Source organism: Mastacembelus armatus, chromosome 7 (genome assembly GCF_900324485.2).
Source record: "Mastacembelus armatus chromosome 7, fMasArm1.2, whole genome shotgun sequence".
Taxonomy (NCBI): Eukaryota; Metazoa; Chordata; class Actinopteri; order Synbranchiformes; family Mastacembelidae; genus Mastacembelus; species Mastacembelus armatus.
The window spans coordinates 23,063,885-23,074,028 of record NC_046639.1 but is presented as its reverse complement, the minus strand read 5'-3'; the positions used below and the strand labels follow the sequence as shown (position 1 = coordinate 23,074,028).

Sequence of the window (10,144 nt, the reverse complement as noted above, 5' to 3'; positions counted from 1 at the left end):
GCCTTAAGATTTTGTGTAAGTACTAAATTGATCTATGTTGCCTAGCACACATACAGGCAGTAGTGAAGTATTAAACCCTACTAATAAACAATATATAAAGGTGCTATTTTTATCTCTAGACCACACTAATTATAACAACAAAAGATTTGAGTTGGCTGTGAGTTAGACGACAGTCTTTTGAAGGAATCTTTCTTGTGCAGCACTACAAACATACTTCATATCTTGTCTTATTGTTTAATTGGAAAACAATATTACAGAAATCCTTATGTTAAGCTCTGACATTTGGTCACAAGAAATTGGGAAGATAATTCACTGATAAGGAATGTATAACATAAAGAGCAAACTACATCCAGGAAAAAAAATTTAAAAATCGCACATTACAAAAAAAAGGAGATCTTTTAAAATGATCCTCTTCTTACACAGATCAAAAATCTAGAGTTGTCGAGGGTAAAAGAGACAGCATGAATCCATGGTTAGAATATACAAGGGCACTATTGGTTGTTTTCAGTGTTGTTCGGGGCATGACATTCATCAGATTATGGTGACATAGTCAGGGTGTTTTTCCTCTTTGAGTCCCGCCGTGGGAATGGCACAAAGCTTTTCACCTCACTGAAACATAACCCTGTGGGACAAAGGGGAAATTCATTTGTTTTCTGCATGTGCAGCATTTGTACAACTCTAATAGTAACTTCAACAAAAAGCCCTTCAAGACATGCATTATTTTAACATGAATGATTCATTACCACACTTACAGAAGGCCCGCAACATGTTAGTGTACTTTTAAATCTTTCAACATGGCCATACATTTCACATAACAGTCCATCTTCTACTCTTGTCCGAATCTGATTGCACTTTGCTAATTTCCTTCTAATTAATACTTGCTTATTGCTTTGTACTTACGCTTCCACTCATCCAGAGGCATTGTGGCGTTATCATGGCTGTCATCATATGATGCTGGCTGAGGAAAGTCTTCTGGATCACGCAAGTTGTCGAAGTATGGATGCTCAAGAGCCAGTTCTGCTGTAGGCCTCTCGTCTCCATCCAGAACCAGCATTTTCTCCAGCAGGTCTATACCTGCAGACAGTCATTGGTACTGAATAATGCAACATTACAAACATCAGTGAATGTGCAAAACATTTTACTGATCCTAGCTTTATGGCCAGGTGCTGTCAACATCCTGTAAGACTAAATTATTTAAACAATTTCTCCTGTTCTTCACCTGCCTTGCATTGATTATTTGGAACAATAAATAGAAAAGATTACAGGGTACAGGGGAAGTCATTAGGTTTTGCATTATTTAGTGCCAGAAAGCAACAAATGAAACCAAACTGCTGTGGTGAACCAATACAGGAGTGCGAGTATGTGTTTCTACCATCTTAGAAACATCGCTAAAATTTGTACAAATTTAAAGTGTTAAAGATAATGAATCTATTACACAGGCTACCATTCCCTCTTGATTAGACCGACGTAATGACCCTGTCACTGGTATAAATCAGAAATCACTGCATTTGCACCAAATTGTACAAAATACAGACTTTGAACTAAGAGTAAAAAAGAGATCACATTACTCTTTCACTGGACTCAAGTCCTTTCACTGGCAGCCAGTGGGTTTAAGAATTGATTTTAATATCCTGCTCATTATCTTTAAAGCACTTCATGGCTTGGCCCCAGATTACATCTTTGAATTACTCTCTCCTCATCAACCTGCATGCAGTCTGAGGTCATTAGCCTCGGACCTCTTGGCTGCTCCTAATGCAAGATTGCGAACTAACAGAGAGAGCTGTTTCTGTCATGGCACAGGCTCAAAATTTTCAGGTTTGCACACTTTACCTTCTTTTAAGTCACTTCAGACAACCAAGTTTTATCAGAAGGTTATCTTTATTTATTTAGATTTGTTTCAGTGCCTTATCTTTGGGAATTTATGTATTTCTTCCTTCGCTTCTGTTTTGAAAAGCACATTTTCATCGTTGATTTTGATCAGTGCAAAATAAACCTTATTGCATTATTGATATTATCACAAAAAATAAAATACAAGAATGTGTGAACCTCTAAAGCTTAAAGAAAAGTGTCTTGCTGTGGCTAAACTCACCATCTGCACTTGCTCTGGGAAACAACGTTGAGAAGTCTTTTCTGGGATAGCGAGGAAGGGCCTTCACATAATTTCTGGCCTGTTTTCATAGACAAAAAACAAATTGCAATGCAAATCAATAAAACATATAATGCTAAACTTATCACACACAACACAATAATGGCCCAATTTTGCAGACGTGTATTCAATATTTATCTCTAAACAATCACTAGAATATAGAACCAATATCAAATATATAAATCTGTTACAAAAACTGGGAAAAAAAATCATATTATTCTATTCAAACACATCAGTTGTTCAATTCCAGTAATCATGTAAACATCTAACTTTGTCTTTACTTAACTTTACTCAACATGTATTCATTGATGCCCTGATTTTTGTTCTCTAGTGCCACACTCAGGAAAAAAGATTTATTTTTACTCCCACTATTGGCAAAACTTCAGCATTTTGTTATTGATGACTGCAATGTACATTGCAGCCTGTAAGGGCTGCTTGTAGGAGTTCAGCCTTTCTATTATTGTTTTCAATGGTGTATTTAGTGTTCAATGGTCCATGTATTTAGAAAGATTAAGCATTTTTCATTCTTGCTTGGTGAAATCACTAAATATTTGGCATCTTATTTTTCAATACTGGTCAGTCGTGTCAAACACATTCAGTTAAATGACAGTTTCATGATAGACATACATTGATGACATACACCCACTGCTGTTATACCTACCTCTGGACTATCCAGCTTCTGTATGAACTCTGGTCCAGGTACTCCGGTCACTTTCATGATTTGAGTCAGCTGGTCCATGTCTGATAGCAATCAAGGATTTTAAACCTGGGATATATAGGCAGTTTAATTAGCAATTCCCCAGTCATTAGCAATGCAAAATAAGAGTTTCCAAATAGACATATGTAAACTAAAATAACACAGGAAATTGAGAGCCTTATATAAAGAAGCAATAACTGTTTCATTTGCTATTAGGTTCTATAAATCAGTAAAATGTGTCTGATTAAAAAAAAACATAAAAATCAAATACAAAAAAAAAAGTATGTAATAGTGTAATAAAAGCCACATTCCTAAGGAAACACATTACTTCTGCTCCATGTCACATTCTGTAATTGCCTTTATGTTCGATTTCACCAGATTTATGTTGCCCATCGTGAAAACAAAACTCGCTGTTTAATCAAATGACTATCAACCTCCTTTAGCATTACAATGATTTAAAAAAGCAACATTAAAACTATAACTGTGGCCATTTACAAATCATACAATACTTTTCCATTTTGTTCATTATTTATTGCTACATGGACTTCAGAGTTTACAAGTCCAATAAACGCACAAGGCAGATGAAAGGATACAGTCTTTCCCTTTGAAAAGGGTTTTTCCATTGATCATTTCTGCCATGATACAGCCCACAGACCAGATGTCCACTGGAATAAACACCAAAGAAAAAACATTAGAGAGAATGCAAGCACAAAACACATCTCTAGGAGTGTTTTAAGTATGAATTCACTGCAATAGAAATGAGGAAGGTGGCCTTTATACACCACAGCCAGAAGTTCCCATTCACAGCAGAGAGCAGAAGCCACTGTACTATTTATTTTAGGGAATGCTTGGTGCATAATACAATCCCATCAAGGTTTTAAACCAGAGTTGCTTTCTCTTCTACATTCCATCTTTTAGACACTGTTTACAAAATGAAAATCACTATCTCGTAAAGAAACATCAATTCTGAGAAAGCCAATTTCATTGCAGCGACAGCTCTGTCATTGAGTCTCGCCACTATCAGGCTGCTGTCAGACCTATCTGTGTCAACTGATAACAGAATAAGACAAAAACGATTTATTGTCAGAATGATACTTATGCAACCTCAAATGTGTTTCCGCATCACAAAACTGCTGACCCATAAAACACCATTCAAGCTACAGCTGAAAGAAAGAAATCCCTGGAGCTAAAGCTGGGATGTTTTCACACGACAAACAGCACCAACAGACCAACTGAGCACCGAGACAACAGTAAGGACACAGGGAAGAATATGTTAATGGCTACGATTGTCTTGCCAGTCTGGGTGTAGTGCATCCAGTTCAGAATGACCTCAGGTGCCCGGTACCAACGGGTAACCACATAGCCAGTCATCTCAGCATCGGTACTGCGAGCCAGCCCGAAATCCAGGATCTGCATCAGAAGAAAGAAACTGATCAACATGTGAAACAAAACATTGTAAAGATAACCTATTGTTTTGATGAAGTGTGTTTTCATAAGCACATCCACATGCGGACACTTCGTGCACACATAATGTCCATAATGCTTCAACTGTTTAATTGTCTTTAAATAATTTGTATTTTTATTTTCTCAGGATGATAATCTGTACATATAGAGCACTGTTTGTGAGCCACATTTCAGTAAGAATCAAAACATCTGTCATGTAAAACAAACACATACAAGTAAATCCATATGTTGTTTCCTATTATTTATTCTATGATCTATTATTTACATTCTTCTTGGCTGTTGAATCCTATTGTTTTGCTGCAGCAGCCCTTCCATCTCATTTTTGGCATGTTTTTCTAGTGTAATCCTTAGAAGTACAAACCTTCAGTTCACAGTCTTGGTTTACAGCCAAGTTTCCAGGCTTAAGATCCTGTGAAAGAAGAAAAATGAGCTGAGTGATAATTATTTATTGCACATAGTGATTAACAGAAAATTTTAGTGTCTGTAATGTGAAGAATCAAAATTGGGCCTGGAAGGAGCTTTAGTATGTCTAGTTCCTATGGCCCAATGTAGCTCAGCTGTTTAACTCAAACCTCTGAGGATTCAATACAAGACATTCGATTTTGTGACTCAGCTGAACAATCACAATTTTCACTGTGGCATTTTTGCAGAGTCATTCATAAAATACTGCGACATAATGTGTGTGATAAGTGTTAGACTGTTAGTGAGTGTTGATAACACCTTCACTGCTTTAAGAATCACTGCGGTAATAGCAGAGTAACAATTTAAGAGAAGACCAAATCCAGGGCTGTGTTTAAACACAAATCTCTGACAAATGTTGACATAATACAACACACATACTATTTAATGATAAGGTTAAAACACATAAGCCAATAATATTACCCAGTTAATGACAAAACGTCATTACAGAAGGGAAAATGAATTTTGTTTATTTACTTGCAAAAAATACACCCAGAGAATTTATCCTGCACACATTAAACTATCAGCAAGTCTTCAAACACTGACACAATTCTAATTAATGTTTTGTTGGTAACTACAGTTTGTATTAATAGAGTGACAGAAGGGCCCTTAAATAACAAACAACATTTATGTAATGTGTAAGTGCAATATTGGTCTAACTTTATTGTTTCTCTTTGACACACCCACAGATCTTGGCACTGGCGCTAAATGGCGTGGCCTAACATCTTTAGACATGCAGTGGGACATCAGTACGAGTCAACTCATCCTAACCGTTGGGGCAGGGTTTGACTTGATTCAGTAACAATGATGAATTAAATCAACACGTCCTTCTGTAGTACAGGAAGAAGTGAACAGCACACTACAACGACCTGCACACAGCGCTATTACCCTTTAGAGAGTCATGTATTACAGACCTCAAAACATAGAGCAAAGTTTCACCTATGCTCTGATGTAAGGCCTGTGCAAGGACACGCCGACCTGTACTTACCCTGTGGATGATTCCAGCCTTGTGAATGTACTGCAGAAAGAGACAGACAGAACAGATAGACATTTATACAGCTGTTTTATCCATACTGTTTATGGCAAGGTATTTTTAATATGCCTGGCTTCATTTTTAATATACATTTTGCACTTTGACCTCAAAAATAACTTCCTGACAATATACTGTATGTTGTGAGAGCAACAAAGTCCAAATAGAGTTTTTAGTAGAGTTGTATTTGGACAGAATGGTTTGAGCTTGTCCTATAGTGTAAGGTGGAGCAATCTACTCTACCCATCATTTACAGATTACCATAAAACATACTCACTGATATTTTCATTTATGATTAAAAAAAAAAAATCACACTTGAAACACTCTGAAAGGTCAAGTTCCCTGGCTCACCCTGAGTCCACAGAGCATCTGGTAGACAAGAAACTGGACTTTGTCTTCTGATAGATGACCTCGCACCTTTGACAGGTCAGTAAACATGTAAGGCATTACCAGGTAGCTGAGACAAACAGAGGGAGAGAGGCAGCGTGAGGAAGAACTGAGCCAGACAGTAAGATGATCACCTCTGCTGAACCATCCAAATATGACACAATAGATTCATTCAGTCAAGATCACAACTACCATAGTATACAAGAAAAAGCTTTGCTGCAATTAATCATTCCACTGTTATTGTCCACACCCTGGTAATGCTCTAATCCATGCCTTTAAGGAGCTTAGGGTGCTTGTGTTAGTATAACCATCAACATACAAAGTTCTTTCTCATTTCTTCTTAGTTCACTTAACTCAGAAAAGTAAATGGGTAAAAAATATATTGTAGAGTGGAAAGATCAATAACAATAATCATAACAGATTAACAACTCTCTCCAAAAACCATGCAGACTGTGTGCTGTTTTAACATTAGCATGAGCTAATTTAATTAAGTTTCATAGTGGTTTTGTTTTTTCATCTTAGAGTTTGTTCATAGAGACCTTAAGTGTTTAACTGACAGGGTAGATTTTGGTTTCCGTACAGAGTGATTCACCCTCGTGCAGTTTGACACTTTGTCACCTTGGCAGATTATTCTATACACTGTATGGCCCGAAGTTTGAGGACAGCTCTGGGCTGCTGTCTGTACTTTCCGTTTTGGGTTTTTGGACCCCTTAGTCCCAGTTAAAGAAAATCCTAATGCAACAGCATGCAGTGATGTTTTACACAACAGAGTGGCAACAGTTTAGGTAAGAGCCATTCCTATTGCAAAATGAAAATGGCCCCATACTCACAAGTCCTGGAAGTCACTGAGGCATGAGGCAGGTGTAAACACACTGAGAAGTCCTATCACCTGGTTGGAATTAAAGAGGGAGTTGACAGAGATGCAGGAGCAGGAGTCAGAGGAGCGTAAGCATTAATCTAATATTACCATATCTAAAATGTACAGCAATTATATAGCTGGACAGCCAAAACTGCATGTAAAACCTACAATCTGTTAAAAAAGTGGGAAATATATAAGCTTTAATGTACTCACGTTTTCATGCTTCATGTGTTTGAGCAGTCGGAGCTCTCTGTAGGCCCTCTTAGCAAAGATCTCTGACTGGAAGGGCCTGTGGAGCTTCTTGATGGCCACTTTTTCCTTAGTCTTCTCATTTATTGCAGAGCTGTAGTGAATAATGGAATAAGATGCCATTAGCTTTGCACTCTGAGTCTGCATGTGCCTTGAGTATAATGCCATTCGATTGAGGTCAGAGCAGCAAGCAAAAGACAAAGGTCGATCTATTTTGAGGTTTCACTGTCACTAAGAAGATGTTCACAGAAGGAGGCACTGTATGTGAGACCCACTCTGTAACTGAATGGTGGTCTGTGGTTTATTGGGTATTGGCATATAAATCTTTGGCTGCTTGTGATGTGCATGTTTGCAATGATCTGCAGGGCACAAAATCGTAGGAGGAAAGGCTTGTTAGGCTATTTGGAGCTGCATCCACCAACACACTACACACATCACTTCTGCACAGCGCTGAGGACACACTAATGTAGCATATTACAATCAATCTTACGCACAGCAGATGGTGCATGACAGACACATACAATAAATGCCCTGCATCTCACTCAGGCAGGTACAGTAGCAACGAAAAAGCCGATTACCTTGCTACTAATTATTGTTTGGCAGTTTATTAAGAGCTGTGGATTTGGTCACAATTAGACATAAGAGTGGTGGCTTGAGGTTCTTCAGATGCTGCACCTAAAGGTCAGAACATAACTCCCACATGACAAGTCTTAAAACCGTGGTAACCATAGTGAGTAGGCCAGTATGTGCAGGATCTGTGTCTCATAACATAAACACCAAAATCCACTAAGACAGTCTCTGACAGTCTGACATTACACTGTTTTACTTTTTCTGTAATAAGTAAACAAATAAATAAAAAACAACTTCTGTTGGTTGTTGTCCTGTTTGTACTTGTATTCATTCATGTCCAGTATTTCTAAAATCATGGCAAGGTTATAGATCAAAGTGTATTTGTATACTGCTGGTATAAAACATAACCACACTGTAGACACAGTTTACTCCCTTAACACCATTAACAGCCATCAACAGCATGATACCTGCAAGACAATGATGTTGGGTGATGTTAGGTGTCTACAGTGTGTTTAATGTGTTTGGTTCATGCATGTCCCTAAAATTTCATTTCACTTTTGCACCGTGTGTGTCAATGTTTGCAACACATAAAATGAAGGAAAAAAAGCATACATGTATCACAACACAGGTATCATGTGGAGCTGAGAGTGGAAAAGTGGCCATCTTTAATACTGGCATTGAAACATACAGTAGCTACTGCTGCTCAGTCACTGCACACACAAACACGTATCCACTGAAATGTAGACGTGTTATGGGATATGCGGTCTTCGTGCACACACACGTCACATGCAGCTGGAGTGAGCTGTAAGTTTACAGGTACAACACCTTGATAGTTCCTACTGTGCCATCAGTGCTGACAGGCCCGCGGCTGGCTGGCTGCCTGGCTGCCTGCAGCCCGGGTGGCTAACGTTACTGGCTGCTGAGCTCAGGCTGAACAGTATTTATATACAGTCAGTAAGTGACACTCACCACACCGAGCCGTACGCCCCGGTGCCTATCTGCCGCAGCCGAGTGTATTTCTCGGGGACTTCCCACACCGTGTTGTTGATTTCCTCACGGGAGAAATGAGACCGAGCCTCCATGGTGAAGAGGAGAAGGCGAAGCTACACAAACTTCTCCTCCCTCCTCCTGTACGTCTGTCACTTGTTTAGAAGGTGAAGCAAAACACTCTTCAAGTACGTGAAATGCCCTACATCGTGCTTCCGGTAGGTGGTTTTTCAAAATAATGTCCCGCAGACGAGGTGCGTGTGGGAGTGGAAGCCGGATAACATGAGCAAAAACTCGAGTTTGAAATGCATAACGACTTTTGTTTTGCATGTGCTCTATCACTTTTAGCCCTCTTTAATGTCAATATACAATTAATATACTGAACATTTTAAAAGCTAAACAACTAATCTGCAAACATGTTTTTTAGATGTTCTTAATTTATAAGATTCTCCGGAGATTTAATATAATACACGGTTTGCATTAAGACTCATGAAACTAGACTTTATTGTGAAGGCAGAGTCACTGAGGTTCCGGTCTAATCCTCTGGTGAGCAGCACAGCAGACCTGTTGTCATTCACAGTCACACAAGTACATGTGAGTAGTATAGATGAATATTTAACATGTGTCCCAAACCAATAAAAAGCTAAATAATACTCAATAATGTTTCATGTTCAAACCATGAACTGTTTAGTGGGAAAAACAGACGCCTTGCTTGTCCAAACATGTCAATATGACTGGATTTGCTCCCACCCACACACAGTAGGTGTTACTTGTCATGAATAATTACTGTACTTTGCCAGACGTGTATGAATCATGACAGCCTACAGGGAGACATTCACACTTGCAGAAAGAGATGAACAAGAAACATGTACATTCAGCCCGGAGGTTTGGAATTTGTACACAAATATATTTATTATTAAATGAATGAACAATTCTCAGTCTATTGAACTATAAGCCCTTATCATAACTCAGCATGCATATATGAAGTTTTAGTGTTAACACATGAGGAGACTGTTATTGCTGTACTACAGCTTATAAACATTTGTGTAAAAAAACATGTTTCACTTAAAGCCAGAAAATCAATATCTAAATCTGCGGTGCCATCAAGATATCTAACCTTGAACTGCTCTGCTGACAGGTGATAAAAGACTAAACAAGTGAACTTGATGTTGCTGTCTCTGTCTTTCTTGTTACACTGATGGTGACAGTAATCAGAACTGCTCTTATAGCCTCTTCCACTGAACGTCTGGCATAGATATCCTGAACTAATCTGATGCTTTGACACGTTTCCCACTG

The 10,144-nt window shown here is 38.4% G+C and overlaps 1 protein-coding gene across 1 annotated transcript; it reads right to left on the bottom strand.

Annotated features, from left to right (window-relative positions):
• Positions 1-214: 214 nt before the first annotated feature.
• On the bottom strand, positions 215-9,062 carry mapk13 (mitogen-activated protein kinase 13). Its single transcript, XM_026332539.1, has 12 exons — positions 8,831-9,062; positions 7,256-7,385; positions 7,014-7,072; positions 6,148-6,253; positions 5,755-5,784; positions 4,669-4,716; positions 4,139-4,253; positions 3,437-3,508; positions 2,808-2,887; positions 2,090-2,168; positions 901-1,074; positions 215-622 (listed from the first exon to the last, which is right to left on the bottom strand). The coding sequence occupies exons 1-12, from the start codon at positions 8,941-8,943 to the stop codon at positions 537-539; spliced, it is 1,092 nt and encodes a 363-aa protein (XP_026188324.1). The 5' UTR covers positions 8,944-9,062; the 3' UTR covers positions 215-536.
• Between the last annotated feature and the right edge of the window lie 1,082 nt (positions 9,063-10,144).

Excerpts from the sequence above, each read along its gene's own strand:
- mapk13 (XM_026332539.1), bottom strand. The coding sequence starts at position 8,943 with ATGGAGGCTCGGTCTCATTTCTCCCGTGAGGAAATCAACAACACGGTG. Across the intron at positions 7,386-8,830 it reads GGGGCGTACGGCTCGGTGTG|CTCTGCAATAAATGAGAAGA; the intron begins GTGAGTGTCACT and ends TATTCACTACAG. Across the intron at positions 4,254-4,668 it reads ACCAAGACTGTGAACTGAAG|ATCCTGGATTTCGGGCTGGC; the intron begins GTTTGTACTTCT and ends CTTCTGATGCAG.